The 25367-nt window shown below is 40.3% G+C and overlaps 1 protein-coding gene across 2 annotated transcripts in view; it reads right to left on the reverse strand.

Annotated features, from left to right (window-relative positions):
* The window catches only part of LOC145979701 (MAP kinase-interacting serine/threonine-protein kinase 1-like), a 169507-nt gene that overhangs the window by 40560 nt on the left and 103580 nt on the right, over window positions 1-25367 (reverse strand). For both annotated transcript variants that reach the window (XM_083112678.1, XM_083112677.1), the window contains one exon: window positions 21167-21275. In XM_083112678.1, coding sequence (XP_082968804.1) covers window positions 21167-21275 — 109 coding nt within the window. The remainder of the gene's footprint in view (window positions 1-21166; window positions 21276-25367) is intronic.

Below are 25367 nucleotides of genomic sequence, written 5' to 3' on the forward strand. Positions count from 1 at the left end.
TCCGCAAAATGTTGCTAGCTGGTGGATAGCATCCCCGTTCATCCCTCCTTAAGGCGGTTTACATTGGTCGAGTGAGCGGGAGAGTTACTGGCCTGTCTACTCGACTCTACCTTTCTATGGCGAGTAGCTCTTTACACACTTTCTACTAGACTCCAGTTTGGTGCTCTTTTGGCAGAATGATGGTGCTCTTCTGCTCTTTTGGCAGAATGAACCCATCGACGTCGTTGTCGAGTCTTGTGAAAAAAATCTGAAACTGTTTACACACTTTTTTTTCACGAGAAATCGTTCTTGGTTGTACGTAGAACGTAATGTATTTATTTTTAATTTTACTTCTCCTACGCCAAATACATCAAGTCTCATTCTTATACGCCCGCAGTTTATTTTCTTTCTTCCTACGATCGACACAAATTCCATTGACACACAACACAGACTCCATACTGTCCTCAGAAAGCATTACATTGATCAAATGGTCTGTCGAGTTTACGCGCGAGTGACAGCTCCGTGGACAGCCACTCGGCTGTCCTGACTACTGGAGCGAGTACTGGCTCCAGTACTCTCCCCAGTTGTTTACACGGGGAGAGTAGCTCGCTCGTTTTACCGTACTCGCTCCAGCTACTCTCCCGTCTACTCGACCAATGTATACCAGGCTTTATTTCTAGCACTGCCTCTAATTGTACATGACTACTCAGCGACTAGAAATTAAACATTAATCGCCAAATGGAGCGTCCATATAGAAACCTAGTTTCCAGTGGCGGCGATTGGGTTCCAAAACTGGGGGGGGGGGCAAGGTGCCAAAACTGGAGGGGAAAAGACAGTATATTTCCATTTGTATATAAGGTTTAGCATAGTGCGGGGACAAAAGTGGCGAAGAGTGGGGGCAATTGCCCCCCCCTCGCTCCGTAATCGCCGCCTGTTTCGAACACTGGCTGTAATCAAATATGTTAAACATTATTCTGGCCGAAGGTATTGAGTACTCGTCCCACTATCTCGCAAAGAAGGTTCCGCATTCCAGTCTTGGCCTAGATAGGGGTGTTATTTCCTTGAGACTGTACCTTTATCAATTCCCTGAAATCATCATTCATCCTCATTGTCGCGATTAGTCAAAAGTGCAGAAAATACGACGCTAAATAAGAAAAATAAAATATATGTATAACGTGCGATAAAAATGCAATTTCAGTTTTTGAAATACAGATTTCTTGCGTAACACACACAACTGATTGGTTGATTTGGTGTTCTAAGTCCACTTTATGCTAATCGGCATTGAACCTACAGTTTAAAGTGGGATCCGAATCACTATGTGCCTCCACCGGGTATCGAACCAGGGATCCCTTGATTACAAGGCGACGACGCTACCACTGCGCCATCGGGGAGGACCTGTAACATGCACAAAAACTCAATTTATTCAGGGTGCTGCACGCAGGAAATTTTTGGCTGGCTAACATTTCTACTTTGTTACTTTCTGCTCTAGAAGATAAGAGTTTACTGCTCTTGCTGGAATCGGGCGTCCACTGATTACAAGCATAATTCAAATTACCCATGACCTGTCATTACCACTACACGCTTTGCGAGACTTTGAAATTTAAGGTGTGTTCGTGAAGTTTCCATCACGACCAAGCCACGTACTTTGCACATCTGGTAAGGCAGTAATAGCGACGCACTCTTCAACTGTTTCTTTTATCCCGGTACAAACACCACATTATCTCCCATGCCACCATTTGATGAAGTATGATGTATACACATAGATAATTTCGCATACCGCTTTATCAACTAAATCAACGGCAGTTTCATGTGTGTGCAGTGCGTGTGTTGTTTGTCTCGTTCTCCGCCTCATCACGATGTATAAACATCTCCAAAAGCACGTCTGGATTTCGTCCCAAATACAGGGTCGGCGCTAGTCATTTTGCCGCCCTGGGCAGTAGCGGCAGATGCCCTCCCCGATACCCGCTATTACGCAGCAACGGGAAATTGAAAATCAATATATTCCTATGTAAAATATCAAACTATAAAATAAATAATGAGATTTGTTACGCCATTTCGATAGTATTAAGCACAAAAGGATATCTCACTCGACCACAGTTAAACTTTAAAAAATGCGACACTATCTTTGAATCATCTATATCTACATTCGATGCCAATTCTTTCTCATCAACCGGGACTCACAGGTCGCCGCCCCCCTACGTCTCCACGAGTGGAGGAAGGGAGGCCCTGCCAGGCTGCCAAGTGGCGTCTAAGAAACTTTGAAATTTTTCATCACTCCTGCTTTTTTCAAAAGCGCTGATATGTGTGCAAGAAATCATCTAACACATCGTAGATTAATGTTTATGCTTATTACATTACGTGGAGTAAAAAGTCATACCAGATAACTAGTGAGCAAAGGAATGCAAAGCCACCCAACTGGTTTGCAATAGACTGAGCCTCGTATGCGACCATTTGGACAATTCTATTGTCGTCACTTATTTGAGGGAGCGCATCATAGACCTCTGAGTTAAGGCATCGAATATGCTTTCCCAACTTGTGGCACTCAGTGGTTTTAAAGTGAGACTACTGATATGTTCCTTAAAAACGGTGTGCTGGCATATATTAACTTCTAAGTTATATATCTTTCAAATTTTCATTAGGCTTCTTTTTTACTTCTCTTCAGTCAAATTTTGCCGCCCTGAAAATTTGCCGCTCTGGGCAGTGACAAGGTTCCTGCTCTGATCCTTCCTTCTACGCATCTTCCTATGTTATTTATTTCATTTATTTGATTTCCCAGGTATTTGAATTCATGTACTACCTCGAACTTCTTATTACCTATCTCTATTTCTTTTCTTCTTTCTGGTTTTCGTGCTATTTTCATATATTTTGTTTTATTTATATTTACTTCTAGGCCCATTTCCTTAGTATAGTTCTCCATGTCGTTAAATACTTGTATTAACTTATTCATAGATCTTGCAATGATTGCTATATCATCTGCATAAGCGCAGATTTGTGAGCTTTTATTAAAGATGGTACCTCTTTGGTCAATCTGTTTTATAGCATCATTCAATGCTATATTAAATAGTGTAGTCGACAATCCGTCCCCTTGTTTTACACCTTTGTCAAATGTAAACTCTTCACTGAGTTGTCCTTTTACTTTTACTCTTGCTGAGGTGTCCATCAGAGTCATCTGTACAAGTTGTCTTAATTTTTTGGGTATACCAATTCTTTCCATTGCTTTAATTAGTTCTTCTCTTTGTACACTATCAAAGGCCTGTTTGAAATCTACAAATAGCATATGTAGTTCGCTCCCATGTTCATAATGTTTCTCTAATATTTGTCTAATTACAAATATTTGGTCTATGGTGCTCTTATTTTCCCGGAATCCTGATTGATACTCTCCAAGGATGGGTTCAGTTATTTCCTGTATCCTTTTATTTAATATGCTCGAGAATAATTTATATCCAACATTTAACAATGTTATTCCTCTATAATTGCTACAATTATATTTATCTCCTTTCTTATAAATGGCACATATAGTTCCTTGTCTCCATTCGTCCGGTAGTTCCTCCTTTCTCCATATTTTACTAATCAGCTCGTGTATTTTCTGGTATAGTTGTGCGCCTCCATGTTTAATCATTTCGGCTACCATATTATCACTTCCTGGTGCTTTATTGTTTTTTAATCTCCTGATTGCTTTTGTTACTTCATCTAACGTTGGTGGTTCTATTGTTTCTTCTTCCTCTTCTTCTGTTTCCCGTTCTGTATTTCCGGCTTCTATTACATTTTCTCTTCTTGACAGTTTTTCTTTGAAACTTTCTGCCCACCGTTTTCTGATCTGACTTTCTTCATACAGCATTTCTCCATTTTTATCTTTACATCCTTCAATTTCTGGTTTATATTCTTTTGTAAGACTGAACATGGCTTGATAGAATTTTCTTCTCTCATTTTTTTTATCTAGTTCCTCTACTTCCACTAATCTTTGTTTTAAATATTGTATTTTCTTTTGGGTACATATTCTTTTAGCGGCTCTTCTTAATTCTGTGTATCTTGCACAGTTGCTTCTAGTTTCTCTCTGTAACTTCTTATTTCTTGCTTCATTCTTCTTCTGGATGACCTCTTCGCATTCTTCATCAAACCATGGTTTTCCATATTCTCTTTTCTTTTCTCCTATTTTCTCTTCAGCTGTTTTTAGTATTATTGATTTTATATTTTTCCATTCTTCATTACTATTCCTCTCTTATATCTCTTCTGTTTGCTCAGTAATTTTTTCATTAATGGTGGCTCTAAAGGTTTCACGCACCTCTCTATCTTTAAATTTCTCTGTGTCCCATCTTTTTCCTAACATTCTTTGTTTTCTTCTGTCCACTTCAACAATTTTTAATCTTATTTTTGCTCGCACCATGTAGTGATCCGAATCGATGTTAGGTCCTCTCAGGCTCCTGACATCCATTATCGATGACCTATATCTTTTATTGGTGAGAACATGATCAATTTGGTTTACTTCTTGGGTTCCTGGAATCTTCCAAGTTCCTAAATGAATGTTTTTATGAGGGAAAGTGGTGCTACTTATTATCAAATTGTTTCTTAAAGCAAATTGTATTAGATATGCTCCGTTTTCATTGCTTATGTTGTGGAGAGTATGTTCTCCGCTAGCCTTATATGTGGCTTCCTCCTTCCCAATTTTAGCATTAAAATCACCAATAATTAAGATCTGGTCATTTTTGGATATTTTCTCATATGTACTTTCTAATAATTCATAAAATATCTCTTTTTCTCTATCTTCTTTTTCTTCAGTTGGTGCATGTATTGACAGCAGAGTTAGATTTCTAAACTTTCCTTTTATTCTCAATCTACAGATTCTCTCATTTATTGTTTCTATCTCCAATATTTTCTTGCTGGTTTCTTTCTGAATCATAAAACCAGTTCCAAATAATCCAGTTCTTTCTCTGGTTCCACTATATATCATGGTAAACTCTGGTTTTCTTATAATTCCACTTCCCTGCCACCTTATCTCCTGTAATGCCATTACATCTATCTTATATTTCATCATTTCTTGTGCCATTTCCATCATCTTTCCTGCTTGTAGCATAGTTTGAGTATTCCATGTTCCAATCCTTATCTCGTAGTCCTTTAAAAGTTTGCCAGGTTCATTTCCTTTATATCTTCCTTTCCGAGGCATAGTGTTTGGTTTCTGAACCATTTTTTGTTTTATGGGGCCGGGTTGTTAGCCCTGCGCCCAACCCCCAACCTGGAGGGCCAGGTAATTTTCTGTTGGGGTGTTCTTCCCCTAGCCTTTGCCAGTCCCCTGGCTACTGCAAGGCAGCAGTGCTGATTTTGGTCCGCCCTGGCTATGCCAGTACTATATATATCTATATAGCATTCCCCTATCCGCCACCTGGGGAGGCGACCGGTTGGAGATCAGCAACTCCTAGCCGGGGATAATTATTATTACTGTTGTTATTTCTACATTTTTTTAAATGTCCTGACACCCACTGCAGGCCTCACTCCAATACGCCTCAGCACAGATAGGCGACCATGCAATCATTTACGGGGTGACGTTTGGTCAGCACGACGAATCCTCAGTTCCATACAAAAATTTTTGGCGAAGCGGCTTATCATCTGGCTTCAATTGTTGCACAATCTGCACTTTATACGGATACAACCGTAGCCGCTTGTGTAGAACTCCATGCATTGTTGTTGGAGGCACATTGAATTCCCTAGATGCCTGGCGGATGCATTTCCTTGGGCATCTCTAAAACCCCGCTCGAATGTCTTCCACCTTTTCTTCTGACACACGACGCGAGCTCCACCAGATTGTTTTAGGACACTGCCGGTTGTTAGAAACTTACTAAACCGCGGCCTAATTGATTTAACATCAGGTGCAACTCCTCCGTATACTTGTCTTGCGTTGCAATCACAGATTTTGTCTCAGCATACCACACCACTGCCTGCGCGCGTTGTTGAACAGTCGCAATTTTAATTTATGCGACCGTGGCGCTGCGTAGTGAGCAAACTAACAACTCCAAGTCATGAAAACAAAACTTGAACTGGCCTTTCATTTGGTGTTATAGTTATTTCACAATTCATCGTAATTCGTTCACAGTAATTAATTGAAATTAGGGAGATTTGAACGGAACACCCGGTATATTATATCGGTATATATTTCTTCGTACATATAATTCCGTCCCCTGCTCATAATCCTATGTATTTTTTCGGTAACAGTCACTGGCGCACGCAAGGGAAAGCTAATGGGACTACAGCCTCTTCCGAAATTTTGATAAAATAAATTTAAAACGAAGGTTAAAAACGGCAATTACGAAATATTTTATTGAGTATCCCCCAATTTCTGGAACGCAGGTATGTAATTGCCACTTTTACAGTTTCAGCCCCCTCCGAAAAAAAAGAAATTCCGTGTACGCTAGTGGTAAGTCTTTCCTGGTAAAGTACACGTAACCCAGCTGGACGTACATTCTAAGTACACCTGTCCTGCACGTATGAGGCATGGGACAACAAATACTTCAACAATCTTGGCAACCTCACCTAAATCAATACAAAGCATGTAAACCTGAGAAGCAACTTCAATACATCACGTGATTTACCAACTGGTGAAGCGTGTGGTAGGCAAGTCCATTGCCGAAGAGGATAGGTCAGTTCAGAATGTGGCGACTTACCAATCCGCGTACGCCATCACATGCCACTAACGCAATATATATCCCCCCTTCTTTCCTCAAGCTTGAACCAAGGCCAAAATACCGATGTCACAAGGGAGAAAAAGCACGCTACATGCAGATATTAGAATTTCTAACATGAAAACCCAACTGCTGGTAGGCAAGGTCAAACTATTTTTAAAATAAGTCTACCAGTTGTCTTCCGCGACACATCTCTGGCACTAACTTCCTGCCGCTGCCGTGTGTGCTAATCCTATGTTACCAAGTTGGATCTCGTATTTAATTTTTAATCGGAAAAACAGTGAGTGTATGGATTGTGAGTAATTGGCGATTTGTAATTCAATTGATCAATTGATTTATTTTACTTCGCTTTTTGTGCCATTCTTGGCTAATTTGCGAAGATGGCGATGTGTGATGATATGATGAATGGACACTCACAAACATCCATGCCCAAGCCAGGATTCGAACCCGGCTTGGGCGATTTGTATTTCAATTCACCCATTAGGTTCTTCAAATGGCGGAATTATGGCACAGGCATTATTTCTCTCAATCATTTTGTAATGTACTGAAAATTTAATCTATTAAAAATTAGTAATTAACAATTTGAAATGCAAGTGGACAAGACATGAATAAACGTACACAGGGAACGAATTTATACGTACTAAAAAGTGTTAGATATGTATTTAGTTGCTTTAACCAACATATGAAATTAAATATTGACTTACAATTGTAAAAAAACGACAATTTGTATTAAGCAAGCTGATCGATCACCTAACTACACAAAACGACTTTAGCTTACATGACATTAATCGAAATGCAAAATTCAAATGTACTCAGTGTTTTATCTTCCGTTACCAAAATAATGGTTTGCCGGCCCCAGTGGCGGAGTGGTTAGCATATCGCGCTACGACCGACGGCAGGTGTCCCGGGTTCGAATCGCGGCGACGGAACGGATGTCTGCGAGTGTCCATTCATAATATTAAAAATATATAATATGAATTTACAAGTGTCATAAATCAATATATATGACTCGTTCTGGACACCAGAATGGTCTGGGAAATCTTATATAAAAGAAAATAATAATAAAGAAAGAGAGGGAGGGAGGGAGAGAGAGAGATATTATAACTAAATAATATATGTAACTGAATTATCTATTCTTATTATACTTTTTTTCTTTTGTTTGATGTACATGTATGTATTAAAAATAAAGAAGGAAAAGATAGCGGGGGAACCGATCAATTCGGAACAAAAGACGTCCTGGTTTATTTAAAGGCACCAGGGCATAAGCGCATACCCTCGAATGCATGCGGGTAGAGGCGGGCCTTGCTTCCCCCCCCCTTTTGTCCATTCATCAATTTCATCATATCACCACTCATCCCCATCTTCGCAATTAGCCAAAAGGGGCAGAAAAGCGAAGTAAAATAAAGCAAATCAATCAAATGAACAATGGTTTCGGAAACAAGAAAACAAAAGGTATTTCATTCTGAATTCACGCAGCACAGGTCCACAACTGCCACTAATGGATTGGCTTTTTAAACTACTATAAACAAAATACAGGGTGTTCCATAATTCCCTCCGGTATTTCGGAAGTCGGTTGCTTAGAGATCAACTCACCCACTGGAACGAGAGCATGTCTGTGAAGAGACTAAGCATCCATGTTTTTAACCCACCTTACAAATGTTCGATATGTACTCCCCTGGAGACTCGACAGAGTCAATTCTGTAATCTTGGTCGTGGTACAGTGGTAGCGTCGTCGCCTTGTAATCAAGGAGTCCCGGGTTCGATACCCGGTGGAAGCACAAGTGGTTCGGATCCCACTTTAAACTGTAGGTCTAGTCCCGATTAGCCTTACTGTGCATAAAATGGACTTAAAACAACAAATCAATCAATCAAGCCTGGATTACATTTTGGACATGCGTATCGCCACCAAAAATGGAAGAGCAGATCACTTTATGATAATATTATAGCAAATTTGCTTTCATTTATTATTTGTATTACTCTTAATATGTTTAGTTGATTGATTGATTTAGTTTATTTTACTTTGCATTTCTGTCACTTTTGACTAACCGCGACGATGAGGATGAGTGATGATATGATGAAGGGATACTCACACAGAATACCCATGCCGGGACCGGGATTCGAACAAGGGACCCCTGGCGTCGCAACGCTCTGTGTTAACCACTCTTCCACGGAGGTAGGCCCTACTGAGATGAGAATTGGGATGCAGAAAAGGGCGCTATGGCCAACAGCTCAACGATCTCGGCATTCTTTCCCATACGAACATACCATCCACACACACACTTGTTTTCCAACTTTATTTACGTAAGCAAAGACCTTTGAGGACGCACGAAGCATCCCTGTTTCCTTCTCAGCATCTGCGCCTGACAATATCAAGAGGCAGGGTTTTTAAAAAAATTGATATTCCTGGAGCACTTCAAGGTCCAGTATTTGACCTAGGGAGTCTGAGTGGATGGCTTCGGGATATTTTTGGAGCGTCTTGAAGTGGCGCAGCTGCTGGTGATAAAAATCGCTTTCTTACTGCAGCGAAGAAATCATCCACGGGGCACAACATCTACATCGGAACGGTTTATGGTCTTCGCGAGTCAATTTATCTGATTATCCCTCTTCCCACGTGTACAGGGATACGCTGAAGTTTGCCGAAGTCGACTTTATGAACTGATAGGCTAATCGAGACTTCACGGCCAAGAGTGTCTACCAAAATAACAAATCCAAAATTCTTGACCTTCTTTTGTTTTTCTTAACCTTTATTTATTCGACTCTACTTAGGCAAAGATGAAAATTAGCAATTAAGAAAATAAATATACAATGAAAAACTCCTACCAAAAGGAAGTTAAGATGATAACTGAAGCTGTATTTATCAACAGAATTAAACTTGCTTTATCACTTAATGCATCCTTGCATATTAGCGAGACACTGGCGTTTGGACTCACAGCCAGTATAACCTTATGTGGTGCTCGAGTTGTTGTACCTATGTTTGTGATTCTCCCTTCACCCATTCTATCTTACCACCATTCATCCTTATCTTCGCGATTAGCCAAAGGGGCAGAAAAGTGAGGTAAAATAAATTAATCAGTCAGTAATTGTGGTAGCACAAATTCTTGACCACAAGTATAATTTGTTGGTCTCCCCGATGGCGCAGTGGTAGCGTCGTCGCCTTGTAATCAAGGGGTCCTGGGTTCGATATCCGGTGGGGGCACATAGTGGTTCGGATCCCACTTTAAACTGTAGGACCAGTCCCAATTAGCCTTACTGTGCATAAAGTGGACTTAAAACACCAAATCAATCAAAGTATATTTTGTTGACTTTTCATTGACTTCTTTACTTTTTCTTGGCTGGCAGACACCCAGATTGATATTACAATACATTATGAGATTCTTTGTGAACTTATACTTCAAATTTTTTAGCCCACCCAATGTTTTTGGAAAGTTGGCGCCCCTGGTTTTCCCAGCGTAGTAGTTACACAGGTTACCGACCAAGCAACAAGATTTCTCCTCTTTCAGCAAACATGCAGCATGATTCATCCATTATTCGCCTGGATGTGTTTCTCCTGTCAGACCTCTTTCTCGCTTCACCTTCTGCGAGAATCGTTCGATCAAACAATGCAACAGATAAGGCACGTGGCTATGACTCATGCGAGTGTATGGAGCATGCACAACTGGAGGAACAATACCTGCAGACATACACTTCCTACTTGGCACACGTGCCACTGCATCACCCTTCTTATCCGCATGTCACCAAAGAGAGCCCACCCGAAAAGGTCTTTGTCCACCCACCCTAACTAGCTTACATGAGAAATTTTCAGCCAGTAGAGTATGAATCACACAAATAGGTGGATAATGAGAAATAAAGTCATAGAGACGAGAGAAACAGATGAAAATAAAAAGGTATAAAGAAAGAACAAAAAAGATACGAAACTGAAGAAAAGGAAGCATGGAAAGGTGGAAGTAAAAAGCAGGAAACGGAAGATAAAACAAAAGGATGACAGCGAGAGAGAAGAGAAAGAACGAAAGAAAAGCAGGAAACTGAAAATGAGAGACAGGAGAATGAACAAAAGGGAAAGAGTGAAACTTATACATGGAGAGAGAGAGAAGCAGAGAAAGAACGAAAGAAAAACAGGAAACTGAAAATGAGAGACAAGAAGAGAATGAACAAAAGGGAAAGAGTGAAACTTATATATGGAGAGAGAGAGAGAAGCAGAGAAAGAACGAGAGAAAAGCAGGAAACTGAAAATGAGATAGAGACACGGAGAATGAACAAACGAGAAAGAGTGCAATTATATATAGAGAGAGAAGCAGAGAAAAAGAAAATGCAAAGAGTAGAAGTAAGATAACAGGAGACGGAAAATGAGGAAGAGTGGGAGTAAATAACATCACAAATAAGTAACAAGGAGAGAGCAAACCAGAGAAAAGACGCAAGATAAAAAGAGTAGAACTAATAAAACGGATGATGAACGAAAGGGAGAAGTATGGAAAGAACGGCAGATATAAAAGGCACAAGTAAGAAAGAAGGAAACGTAAGAAGAAAAAGGGAAAGAGTGGAACAAGAAAGGGAGACAAAATGATAGAAAGAACGAAAGATAAAGAAAGAAAGATAGCGAGTAGAGAGAGAGAGAGAGAGAGAGAGAGAGAGAGAAGCAGAGAAAAAAACGAAGGACAGAAAGAGTGCAAGATGAGGAAAGTGAAAGAAGCAAGAAGAAAGGCATAGAGACATGACGTTCGGAACAGAGGATAAGGAGGGGCTGCGCCTTACCCACTGTAAAATTGTCAACCTAAAATCATATATATTTCACACACATAATGTCATTTCACTCACAGTAATTTATAGAAATTATTATAAGAGAAATTATGTCTCATTTGCCCTTAGTAAAAGACCTTGCTCGCTCCTCGCAGGAAAAATTGCTGCGGACGTCCATGGACAGAGAAAGTCTTATACCAAAAACTGAAACACGTTTTCTACTGTAAATAATCTATAATATTACTCAAAATGATACATCGTATTGCCACTTTCAAGCCGAGTAATATATTTAATTTTCAAATACGTTTGTTTTGTAACTGACAGTGTATTTCCCGGAGCTTTATAAGAAACTTCATACGAAGTTGATGAAAAGCATCTTCTTTCTCTGGGTCTTGAAGACAATGCTAAACACAGTCCGTTTCCCTTCCGTTAGAACAAAAAAAACCTCGTTTATTTTGCATCTTCCGACCTTTTTTTTGCTATTATGTAATTTTTCAGTATTCTTTCCAGTTTTGGTTGCATTTATGAAAATCATTTTTGGGGTTTCTATTTGTTCCTTCCTTGTTGTTTCATGAAATGCATTTGCTAGCATAACTTTCGTACTTAAATTTCCTAACGCGGCCTTTTAAGCAAGTATACACCATTAATAGAAAGTATGGTGAATCCAAAATCACAATATTATTCATAATTAAAATCTTTGACAGTGGAATAAATAATTAATTGTGGACTGGTAAATTTATTTTTCCTCCAGTAAACTTTACATATTCTACCTACTTTGAAGTGCCTTTGCTGGCCACTATTTTATTGTTTTAATCTGAGGTTTTAAAGTAAAATTAATCACGAGATAGAAAAAATATATATTATATGTTGCACTTGAAGCACAACTGTACAGGGATGTTGAGCGACTACTGCATCATGCAACACCACTGTGAAAGGAGGTGAATGACTTATACATACGGACGTAAAGTTTTCGTTTTAACGATAACACCGAAAAATTGAGGAAAGCACAATAAAGTGTTTAAAATGTATTTGGGTAGGTTAAGGAGGCAAGTTTTCGGTGTTTCTGAATCGTTAAATAAAGCGAATTTGGCAATTTTTCAAAATAATACCGAATTTTCCACTTAAACGCGAAAAACACCGCGAAATATGCAATATAAACCGGGAATAACATTTATTTTCTTCAAATAGAACTACCTAAAGCGCTATTAGATCTGTCATTTCTAGTATAGCTCGTGAAAGTTCCATTGAAAAGAGATTGTCAGGATTCATTTATTGCAGTTTGGCGCAGACATGACTGACATTGATTAACCTCGGCCTGAATAGGAATTCGAGGGGGGGATCTTCCTAGAAAGGAAATTTCGTATAGGAACGGGAAAATTTTCAGGGAGAAGCAACTGTTGTGTTGCGGGGGAGGGGGTAAGGGTGTGTATGTGTGCGTACACAAAACGGTATTTTGAGACCTCAGAGGATTTTTTTTGGCATTGTTAAGGAAATGTGATGTGTAGGACTGTGTTCAAAGATTTGGGTGACATCATTCAATAAACATTTCATATTTAGTGGCTGATGAGTTGAAATAGTTTTCCAAATAGAAGGAATTTGGTCATTTCTCACAAAGATAAGCCATAATTTTTTTTTACGATTAAAACTAAAATTTGTCTGAATTTTCCAGAACTGAAAAAATGTGAAAATCTTAAAACTAGAAGGAACAGTAAACGTAAATAAAAATAATATCGAATTTTGCCATAAACCGCGAAAAATACCACCGAATTGCAGTAAAAAATAACATCGAAATTTAGGGAAAAAAATAAAACTAAAACTGCACGTCCCTACTTATACATAGAAACCTTGCGGCGTATTTTATGTAACAAAAAAAAAAAGGTAAAGTGTTCCCCTGTACATAGCACCACGCCATGAAGGCGTATAGGGGGTGTGGGGGTCGATGTAAAATTAAAGAAAACCACATCAGAACTTAATTGCTTTTATCCCTTTGATTCGGTAGCTTAAACCAGCGAACAACGGGTTTTATCCAATTATTCAACTCATCTCGTGTAATTTATGAAAAATCAAGCTGTAATTTTGTAATGGTCGGATTGACCATTACTGGTTTTGGTAATATGTTAATTAATTGCTGGCCAGCTACAAGGTGTATGGTTAAGTAATATGTTTCCATGAGTGTACTTTTATATTATTATTGCATGTAAGTGTATATGCTTATTGGATTGTGCTTTGCTGGAATGTTAGATTCCCCTGTTTTTTACCTCCCCGGTTGGGGGAGCTAGCTGTCTTTCAAAAGACCGTTGGCAGTGGAGTTTTCCAACGCTACGGGGTTCACGTCCACGGACGTTTACCCCGACCATAAAAAAGGCCAGTGGGCTTTAGCAAAAAAACAGTGTTTCTCCATTGATCGACGAAAGAGGAACGTCTCCTCAAGTTTAGTCCACTTATGTTGGCTAAACTGGATATAATAATGTAGCATCTGGTTATGCCAGCCCCTGTTGCTGTCCCAAGTCCCCTTTTAGAAAAAGCTTTGAATATGTGGATATTTCCGTATTGAATAATTTATGCCCAAAGGAAGGCGTGAAGGCGTAAGGAAACGCATTTGTAATGAACGGAATATCATTTAAGCTGAGGATAGGCCCACAGAGATAGTTATGCTAACTCTGCGGCAAGGGAAGTGCCGATGGTTATGCCATAGGTGCGCAATTATTTTGATTTAGAGATTTGGTAATTTGGTCTATGCAGACACACATGGAAACGCTATGTAAAATATGTATATATATATATATAACTACGTATAATAAACCAATATATCTTACTAGAATGTTATGATTCACAGAACTACAGTACTATCCATTTAACAAGTTGTATATTCACTTTCTGTACATGTGCAAACGAACCAGGGACATAAAAATATAAATTCTATGTGAAACCCCCCTTTCGTAATTCCGGCGCAAAAACAATCTGCTCGCTTGGCACTCAGGGTGAGGTGAAAGGAGAGATTGAGGGATAAAGTAGGAAGAAATCCAGAGGGCCGGATAGAAACGAGGGATAGGACCGAACTTTCATAATTTTAAGATCGAAAATTATTTTTAGGTCATTTTTTAAAAAAAATTAAGGTCATTTTTGAAGTCATGAACTTCCGAGCCCTATTCATAAGTAAAATAGCTCGTAACATTTATTCAAGTTTTCTCTGACTCCAGGACCACAGGTTAACAACCGCTGGAGATCGATTCGAAATACAGGCCCCGGAGCTCACGTTCCATCACGAGGGCTTCCCACAATAGAGTATTTTTATTTAATGAGCTTTCTACAAGTAAACTACCACGATAAACATGACCACGTTTCGAACTCATCACACAAAACAAACTCATTCTGTTCTATTCAAAATAAATTCGGTCGAAAACATCTCCCTCTCTGCTTCGCTTGTGGTGTTTGGACGCAAAGAGATAATTCATCTATTTGATTGTTTGCCAGTACGAGGATCTCTGCTCATGCTTTGATTGTGTGCACTGTATGCAGGGGCAAAAAAAAGCATCCACCGTGAAAATTCAGCTGAAATACACAGCCAGCCGAATCCTCAGGGCATGATTACAGCATTTCATCTCATCATGATTTACCACTGGAAGTCCATGCAATATTCTCCTTGAGGGTGGCCATTCTCATGTTGAAAATCAAGTTTAATTCCCGGTTTTCAAGGAGAACTTTCCAAAAATTCAAGAGTACAAGCAGATGTTTTCACTGTGTCAACCTCTCACCATCGTCTTGTGTGTTAAGAATACCTTATAATATGCTACTAACTGAGTTTGAATTTTCCTCTTTGAAAACTACATCTGATATTGCAAAGTATATTTTATTATATAAAGTTGTTAATGGTCTAACCGAAACAGAAGAAGTTTTGCAAAGATTAAACTTCTGTACTAAACCTCAATCATTAAGATTGCGTCAACAGTTTATATACACTTTTTCCAAAAATTTGGTCCATCATAATTCTGTGGTTATTCATATGTGTAGACTACATAATAGTATTGTTAAGGATAAAATTGATGTAGATTTTGCATTCCCTTACGCAGAGTACATATCAGTAATAAAGGGCCACTATTCAAGACAAAGTTAAGATTTAACGATAAATGGTATTTAATTTTCTTATTTTTATGTTGTGTATTGTATGTATTGAATTGCACTTAACGTTATGGATTTGTGTATTATCTTTTATGTTTATATGTTCGATAATCTGAAAAATATCAAAATGAGAGTTGGGTGTTTATCTCTTTTGTTTAGTGCGGGTTTTAATATGGAGTTTCGTTATACTGTTTGAAGTCCGAAACTTCAGCTTCATGTATATTGGTACTATAGTATTATTCTAGTTTTATAATTTTTCTTTTGTTGTATTTGTCGGTGGGTATATTGTATTGTATTTTTTATCTTTTTTTTGTGTGTTGCATAATGTGAGTATTGGGTTTGTGATATCCCATTGTAATTGGAGCATTGCTCTGTTATGGGATTGCTTATAAATAAATAAATACCACCCACACACATAAACAGAGAAAGAATCGTATGTGTGTGTGAGATTATTTGTATTTTCCTCTTTCTTACTTCGTCTTTTTCTCTCTCTTCCTACACATTTCATCTCTCTCCAAGGCAGAAAAGGGGTGTAAGAAGTAAGTGACACAAAGAAAGAAAGAAAAAAAGAAGAGAGAGAAGAGATAGATGCTCCGTTCTTTCACACACTCTCTTTTTCTCTTTCTGACGAAGCAATCTCTCACCTTGGAGAAGGACCTCCTCGGTGGCGCAGTGGTAACGCCACCGCATTGTAATCAAAGGGTCCCGGGTACGATGCCCGGTGGAAGCACATAGTGGTTCGGATCCCACTTTAAATTATAGGTCCAGCCTATCTGTGTATAAAATTGGACTTGGAGGAAACTTCGACCAAACCACTTTGGTGAAGAAGCACTTCTCTCTTCTCTCTCTCCCATCCTTTTCCATTTTCGCTTCTCTTTCTTTATTTATTCCTCCCTCCCACCCACTCACTCTCTCTCTCTCTCTCTCTCTCTCTCCAAAGAAAAGAAAAAACGAGATAGATCGCAGGATCCACAGACGAACGCGGTTAAATATTTTCCCCAGGCGCTAGGATACATCATCCCCACTTCTGCAAGGCACAGACTCCGACCACGTGTATCGCTGCGCAGTGAATCTTAGTCAGCAGTGTTTGTATACACAGCACAGCAGGATTCTCGGAAACAGAGTCAGCTGAATCCAGCCTCTCTTAGAAACAACCCCCCAAGGTCGCGCCGCGTTAATTATAAACGGAGGGGCAGAGCGACTCCCCAAGTGCCAATTAACCTCCGCAATCGAGCAAATCATGCTTGCAACGAGCGCCAATTGAGCCGGCTGCGGTGGTCAATGATTATGATCATCAGAGATTGTGGAAATCACCTTTGAAGGATATTATTATTTGAAGGTCAGGAAAACAAATGCGGATTCGGGAACAAATTTTGAATTCGGGATCAGAGTTGAAAATTTGGATTCAGGTAGCAAACCTTGGATTCGGGATCAGGGCTAGAAATCTGGAACCAGTTAGCAAATCCTGAATTCGATATGAGGGTTAGAAATCTAGATACAGTTAAGAAATCCTGGATTCGGTATCACAGATAGATATCTGGATTTAGTTAGCAAATTCTGGATTCGGGATCAGGGTTGGAAATCTGGATACAGTTAAGAAATCCTGGATTAGGTATCAGGGATAGAAATCTGGACCCAGTTAGCAAATCCTCGAGTCGATATCAGGGATAGAAATCTGGATCCGGGCATGGACGTCCGCAGGATTTTTTCCAGGGAGGGGCAAGGAAGGTATTTTTTTTATTCCAGGGGGCAAACAAGGCACATTTTCTCCAAAAATAGCGTTGTTCCCTAAAAAAACATTGCTTACATTTGAATTTATGATGTTCATGCAATAATTAACATCTATTATTGTGGGTAAAATGAAATTATGTGTGAAATACATAATTTTTGGTTGACTTTCATTTTTCAGGGGGGGGGGGGAGCACGGCTCCCGCTTGTCCAACCTTCCGGACGCCCATGGATCCGGGTAACAAATTCTGGATTTAGTATTGCAATATTCGACATTCGTGTAACAAAATCTGGATTCTGGATCCGGGAAGAAATCGAGAATTAGGGATCTGGGTAACACAAGATTCGAAATCCGGAAAACAAATCCAGTTTTTACACCAGTTTTCATTTTAAGGGTAATGAATCTAGACTCGGGTAAATCCGAATCATCGTTGAACGTCCATTACTGAACAAGCAACGAACACCCTTACCATCATTGCGTGGACACTTTCGTTAATTTCTATAAAATTCGCCAGTCTTCCGTGAATGGGTGAGATAAAACAAGTGTCATCATGTCCTCACCATTACTATCCATGCGAAGAAGTACAAAAGTGACACATGCAAAGCACAGCACAAAAATGCGTAATAAAGATACCAGTGGGAAAACAAGAGCGTTACGAACAAAGGGACAGACGGCAGCCTACTGGATACACGGCACGACTCCGCAGCTTTGGATAATCCCATGCAAAATCGAACGGGATTTGAGGATTCCTGGAAGCGAATCCACTCCCGGGAACCACGTACGCAGAGACAGGGAGTGGATCAACATTCGCAGAAGACATCTGATGCAATGCGGAAAACTTTCGAGTCATAGAAGAATCAAGGTTTGCCAACATGTGTTTCAGAGCTCTGCTGTTCGAATTGAACCACAAAGTTACGATGTGCAGTGGTGTGCACGGGGAGAAAGGGGAAGGAAGGGGGGTATTGACACGGACGGCTCCATCAAAATATTTGGGGGGGGGGATTAATTTCCTTAAAATATGAAATTCAACATATATATTTTTCTAAAATACAGGGTGAGTCTGAAAGAAATAGATTAAACGCTTTATAAATTCAAAACTGTTTTATCAGAAAGTCTTCAAGTTTACGACCTCCACTTCTTAATTGATTTCGTGACGTCAGCATCACGTGAAAGCAAAAGATCTTACTTAGGTTTGTTTGTTTCTTAAATCACTGAAAATATTGACCCATCTTTGTTCCGCACTTTCTGTTTTTACAACATTCACAAAGAGTGTCCTTGACGTCAGTCGAGTAATATGGGCGCTAGGCAGGTAGAAAAGGCTCTCGGTGTGGTTGAATTTGCAAAAAACAAATTCTGTTACTGTTAGACCACGCTATGGCAAACAAAGGCGGCCGAAGGGAGATGCTGATCACATCACCTCCAAAATGGACGAGATCGAGAATGTATGGGGCCCTACCACCATATCCCCTAAATGTGCCTTCATGACACGGTGCTACATGCACGGGGAACTTTAACTTTTACAACACGCTGCACGCTGAGGCGGGGGTAGAATGTATTTCTATAAGCAGAATATATTTGCTTAGTAATTCATTTACTTTAACTGGTTTCAAGTCCTTATTGCTACTGGATGCACCATACTTAATCCGTTAGATGAAGGAAAGGAAGAATTTAGGATTGGGGGCAAATCAAGTAAATTGTTCAGTAAAGCTAAACAAGAAGTGATTTTCAGCAATACGGCAGTAGTAGACACGTTGTCATAATTAAATACTATATAGAGATGATGATATAATCTGAAAAGGATTCGCCTTTGGCTTTAGGTGGCTTGGGGACGGGGGGCACCCACGACAATGTGTAAATGTTTCTCTGCTGTTCATAGAAATGTAAGGTACTATATGAGATGTCTGTGCTCTTTAAGTTCCAAAGCCAATTAATTATTTTTTAGTTCAAAACTATAACATTACGCAAACAAGAATGCCATCTCCTTATCCATAAACCAATCAGCAATCTTTTCCCAATCTGTCACCCGTTTTCTGGTTACATCCACCTTTGAAAGATACGCAATCTTCTCCAGAAGTGCATTACTCATTCTCAATCACACAGTTAAGTCTGAGTCGTCAAGTATACACAAAATACACCAATTAAACCTTCTTTTTATCTTATTACCAACACTTCACATAGAAAACAAAGTCCTGTTTCTTAAATGAACAACTCATTTCTCAGGTTATTGAAACAATTCACATGTAATGTGTCACAGAGATTATCTTTGTATGTCAATAACTGCGTTACAACATTTGAAATGAATTATACGAAGGGGATTTTTTTTTCTTTTCAGATCTTTTAAACTGGCAGGGAGGCCGGGGTTGGTAGACATTGCCAAAATAATATTTATTTATCAGTTGGTATCCGTGATATGTTTTCACTCAATCGCCCATGGAAAATGTACTTGCTGATCCTTCGGTGGCGTAGTGGTAATGAAGGGGTCCCGGGATCGATACCCTGTGGAGGAACAAAGTGGACTTAGAATAAAATTCAAGGTCACAGATTTGGGTGACCAACAGGGTCGGGTTTTTATGGAATTAATTATATCCTTCGTGTCAGCCAAGGAATAATAACAATATATCGGCGAAGAATAACGGCAGGGACGAAATATATATGAATTTCAGTTTACATATTTTGAGGTATATTACATATTTTACACTTCGCCATTTCTCTAGTTTTAATAGAGCCATTTCAGTGGGATGTATTTGTGGAACAAACATTCAAAACATGATTCCTCTAAACATTCGGTATTTCCTATCTACTTGTGACAGAATCGTTGCTTTGATTTCACTTATTCTTGTTTTAAGCTATGAAAATCACGCATCAAAAATCAAGCTTCAATGCGTACACTGTTCGTCACTGTTGCCATATTTCCCAAGCAACACTGATTGTGGGAATAGTGACTGCTGGTCAATCTCCGCTTCTCGTTCCTATCTCTTTTACTTTCTTCATGTTTCTTTTATATTCTTTCGCGTCTAACCTTCTTCTTTCCGCAACTCTATATATCGTTCCCCTATTCTCTCTTTCTGTATCTTGTTCCTTTCTCTTCTTTCCCCTTCTCTATATATCGTTCCTCTATTTCTCTATTTTCCTCTCTCCTTGTATCTTCTTTCACATCTCCTTCGCTTCATTTCATTCTTTCCCCCTATCCTTTCTCTCGTTCATTTTTCTCTTTGTGCGTATGGATTCTCTCTCTACTTTCACGTCTCCTTCACTTCTCTCCCCTTTTTATCTCGTTCTTCTATTTTTCTCTCTTTTCTTCGAGTGTCTGTATTCCATCTCTTTATTCACGACTTTTTCGCTTTTCTGCTTTTATCTATCATTCCTTTTTTCCTTTCTCTGTTTCAGTGTCATGTTTGTTTATTTTCTTTCACATCTCCTTCGCTTCCTTTTCTTATTTTGGCCCACCTCCGTGGCGGAGTGGGTAGCACATCGCGCTACGACGCCAGGGATCCTGGGTTCGAATCCTGGCCTGGGCATGGATGTTTGTAAGTGTCCATTCATCAATTTCATCATATCATCACTCATCCCCATCTTCGCAAATTAGCCAAAAGTGGCACAAGAAGCGAAGTAAAATAATCTAAATCAATCAATCAATTTTCTTATTTTCCCTTCCATTCCTCTATCTCTTTGAGTGTCTGGTTTCCTTCTCTTCTTTCACGTTTCTTTCTTTATCCCTCCCTGTGAACGACTTCTGATAACACAAACATGACGTCAATATTTCCGACAGAAAAGACACAGCTTTTCATTTTTGACTCCGATCCTTTAGAAAATATTAGTAATCTTTGAAATGTTAATACTTTATGCCCTCGGAAACTAACGTCACTATTACTACTACTACTACTACTGATGATGACGACGACAATAACAATGAACGGAAATGATGTTATCTTACCATCCAGGGGGTCCTCACCGGCGTCCTGAGCTAGCGGCTGGTGAGGTTCGTCTGGTGCGAAGGCCTCGGGAAGCTGGGTCCTGCCGGAAACCATCCACCCAGCTACCTCCTGCCAAAACAAAGAAGAAACGGGTTACATCTGAGAACACCACAACAAGGCAAACAGTGTAATAAGAGTAGGGGAAGGCGTACTACATAACATTATGGAGACAGACCTGTAACTATTGCAGCAAACATTTGGGTACGTTAAAACATCATCATCATTTCAGAAAAAGCTTACTCTAGCCACATAAAGGGACTCTTTAGCATATATATATATATATATATATACAGGGTGTTTCTAAAGGTCGTTTACAACGCTTGGGAGGTGATTCCTCACACGAAAACAAGCAAAAAGTCTAAGTTCCATTTTTACGACAGAGGCTTCGTTTCCGAGATAGGAGCCTCGCAAAAGGTGACAAAGTGAACGTCACACTTAACTGGGACGAATACTATCACAGATAGAGAGGCGGTTCCAAGGGAATCATAAAGGAATCGTATGTGCTCAGTCCGGAAGTCACTATGAAAAGTTCACTGCACGCATGCGCAATGGAGTCCTCAAAGGAATTGGGGATTTCCAGCAACAACAATGCATGGAAAAGGTATGTAACGCAGCAAGAAGGACCGTGACAATGAGAAATGCGTTCAAGACAACACATCCCGACCTCAAACATCAAAACATGACCACCGAACACAAAATCCGAAAAGTTGAGCACGGTTGCATACCCCAGTTACACGCGAGGAATGAACGAATCATGTCATGTGGCATACGAGAGACAGGAGGAGGGAAAGAAAAACACAATATCAGATGATTGCGACAACGTGTATTTTTACACGCGACAACTACGTAATTTCCCCCCACACACACACACAACAAACAACAAATGCTACAATATCTAACGCACAGACAGTCCGTGTCACTGTACACCAACTGAAGATGTCACTTTCACCACACAAAGGGGGTGGGGAGCAATACCAAAAGTGTTCTCACTGGTATTTGCCGAGGGCAATAATCACAGACGGTTTTCAAAATGTCTGCCGTTTACTTCTACGCAGAGATGACAGCGACGAATCAAGGATTGTCGAGTACGAGCAAACAAGCCAGGTGTATCTGCTACCGTCGCGGCGGCGACGTTGATGCGAGCAACGAGGTCCTCAGCTGATGTGACAGGTGTGTCGTATACGAGGGTTTTCATTTCTCCCCAGAAGAAAAAATCGAGAGGGTTGAGATCTGGCGACCTCGGTGGCCAAGGCACAGGCTCATCCCTACCAATGAACCTATTGCGAAACACGTCATGCAGGAAATGTCGTACATTACGATCGAAATGAGCTGGTGCACCATCGTGTTGGTACCACATTTCTTGCCGCAGTGCCAAAGGTACGGTCTCCAACAGTTCAGGCGGAACCTCACTAAGAAATGCATGATACGTGCGACCATTCAGGCGAACAGGGAGAATGTATGGTCCAATTAAATGATCATGTACTATCCCGCACCACACATTCACTGAAAACCTGTGCTGGTGATGGGCCACAAAAAGTGCATGTGGGTTGTCAAAGTCCCATACATGACTGTTTCTACTATTGAAGACATCCATCCTTGTGAAAATGGCTTCATCTGTCCACAATACGTTTGCCCCGAAGTGAGGGTTTGTGTCCAGCTGATGCAACAACCATTGGCAAAACTCCATACGAGGGCGAAAGTCACGAGGTAACAGTTCTTGTACTTTCTGCAGTTTAAAAGGGTGCATTCCTTCATCTGACAACACTCGCCAAACATTCACATGAGACGTGTTTCGTGCCCGAGCGAGCACTCGCGTACTGGTGCCAGGATGTTCTGCGACCGCTGTTAACACATCTTCTGCAAACTGATGTGTGCGTACACTTCGGGGTCTTCCAACTTCTTGTCGCGGTGGTAACACTGACCCTGTTTCACGCAGTCGACTGTCCACTACCTGAAAGAAGGTGTGAGACGGTAAACGTCTATGTGGAAAGCGTTCTCCATAAAGACGCCTTGCCTCACGGCTATTACCACGTGCCTCCCCATACATGAGATGCATGTCTGCTAGCTGCTGGGTCGTATACGCAGCCATCTGTGTAATAGGGAGCTGGAACTGCAAAGTATTGTTTTTGTTTAACACTGGCACACTGCACAAATTGGCCGTATCACCGTACGAACACCACAGACCAATTGTTGCGATACTTGACTTGCCCACTCCACCACGTCAACTTCTTTCAATGCAACATACTAGTACTCCAATGCGTATGACAACCTAGAGCGAACTGCTGATCATATCCCAGCACCTGCAACACGATTGGGACGACTGCCGGAGAGAACCAACCCTTCGAGCTCCTCTCGCGGGAACAGCAGTCATGAAGGTCAAACGTAGACTACGAGAGCCAGACTTGCCTGTGCAGCGCTTCCAAAACTGGTCTCTTTTACGTCACAATGATCGCGTGCGAACACTTTTGGTATTGCTCCCCACCCCCTTTGTGTGGTGAAAGTGACATCTTCAGTTGGTGTACAGTGACACGGACTGTCTGTGCGTTAGATATTGTAGCATTTGTTGTTTGTTGTGTGTGTGTGTGGGGGGATATTACGTAGTTGTCGCGTGTAAAAATACACGTTGTCGCAATCATCTGATATTGTGTTTTTCTTTCCCTCCTCCTGTCTCTCGTATGCCACATGACATGATTCGTTCATTCCTCGCGTGTAACTGGGGTATGCAACCGTGCTCAACTTTTCGGATTTTGTGTTCGGTGGTCATGTTTTGATGTTTGAGGTCGGGATGTGTTGTCTTGAACGCATTTCTCATTGTCACGGTCCTTCTTGCTGCGTTACATACCTTTTCCATGCATTGTTGTTGCTGGAAATCCCCAATTCCTTTGAGGACTCCATTGCGCATGCGTGCAGTGAACTTTTCATAGTGACTTCCGGACTGAGCACATACGATTCCTTTATGATTCCCTTGGAACCGCCTCTCTATCTGTGATAGTATTCGTCCCAGTTAAGTGTGACGTTCACTTTGTCACCTTTTGCGAGGCTCCTATCTCGGAAACGAAGCCTCTGTCGTAAAAATGGAACTTAGACTTTTTGCTTGTTTTCGTGTGAGGAATCACCTCCCAAGCGTTGTAAACGACCTTTAGAAACACCCTGTATATATATATATATATATATATATATATATATATATATAGTAATTATTCCTGAAAATAATGACGGTCTACACCATATAAATGGAGTAAACCCAAGGTGCATCATTTGCACTGTAGGCTTTGGTAACCTGCTCTGATAATAATAATAAACTTGCCATATGGTTTTATCAAAAAGGGATCATTCCAAAGGTAAAAAGGTCTCGTCTCAGTGCCACTGCCAGCTGCAGTGACTCGTCATAGGTGCGTAATATATATATATATATATATACCGGGTGTCCCAGAAGTCTTTCCCTGATTACAATTTTATTCATATCCGCTATATGCAATGTAGAGATGTGAAAGTGGTGCCAAAATGTTGGAAAACTAACCAAGTTTATTTTGTTGCAGGTTTCTAGTAATGTGGCTGTAGTGTAGCAGTGTCAGTGCCAAGGAATTCGGAATTAATGCTCTTGACATCGGGTGGCATCTTTCCATACAATGTTTCTTGAACTTGACAGGATTTGGGAGTGAAGATAAATTCATTTTTTTAAATACCAACTTATTGATGGCAGATATTCTAGACGAAAGAATTCTGTACATTTGAAAGTTCCTCTGCACTGTTATTGGTGACCGGGTCACGTGATACCAGAGGACATGCTGAGCTTTTTCCTGATTTGTGAACATTTCCGGTTTTCTGAGCACTGACACTGCTACACTACAGCCACGTTACTCACGACACGTATATGCAGCGGTTGAAGTGGAAAATGTTAGCTGCGGAGATGCTACTAGTGTTTAACATGGTGACAATGAGACAGCGCTGGGGGATGTGTGCAAATAAATTGCCAAGGGAAGGTACCGACCCCCTCCCTCGCCCCCCCAACACACATATTTCGAGCACTGTATATATCTGTTGAGCTGCCAGCTACTACAGGAAACAATTTATATGTCGCCTCGATTGAAGATTTTCTGAATCCGCAACTGATCTGGCATAACTTAGCCTGAAAGCTAAAATTATACATGGGAGAGTCAA

The sequence above is a fragment of the Lepisma saccharinum genome, chromosome 26 (assembly GCF_977018435.1).
Source record: "Lepisma saccharinum chromosome 26, izLepSacc3.1, whole genome shotgun sequence".
In the NCBI taxonomy this organism is placed as follows: Eukaryota; Metazoa; Arthropoda; class Insecta; order Zygentoma; family Lepismatidae; genus Lepisma; species Lepisma saccharinum.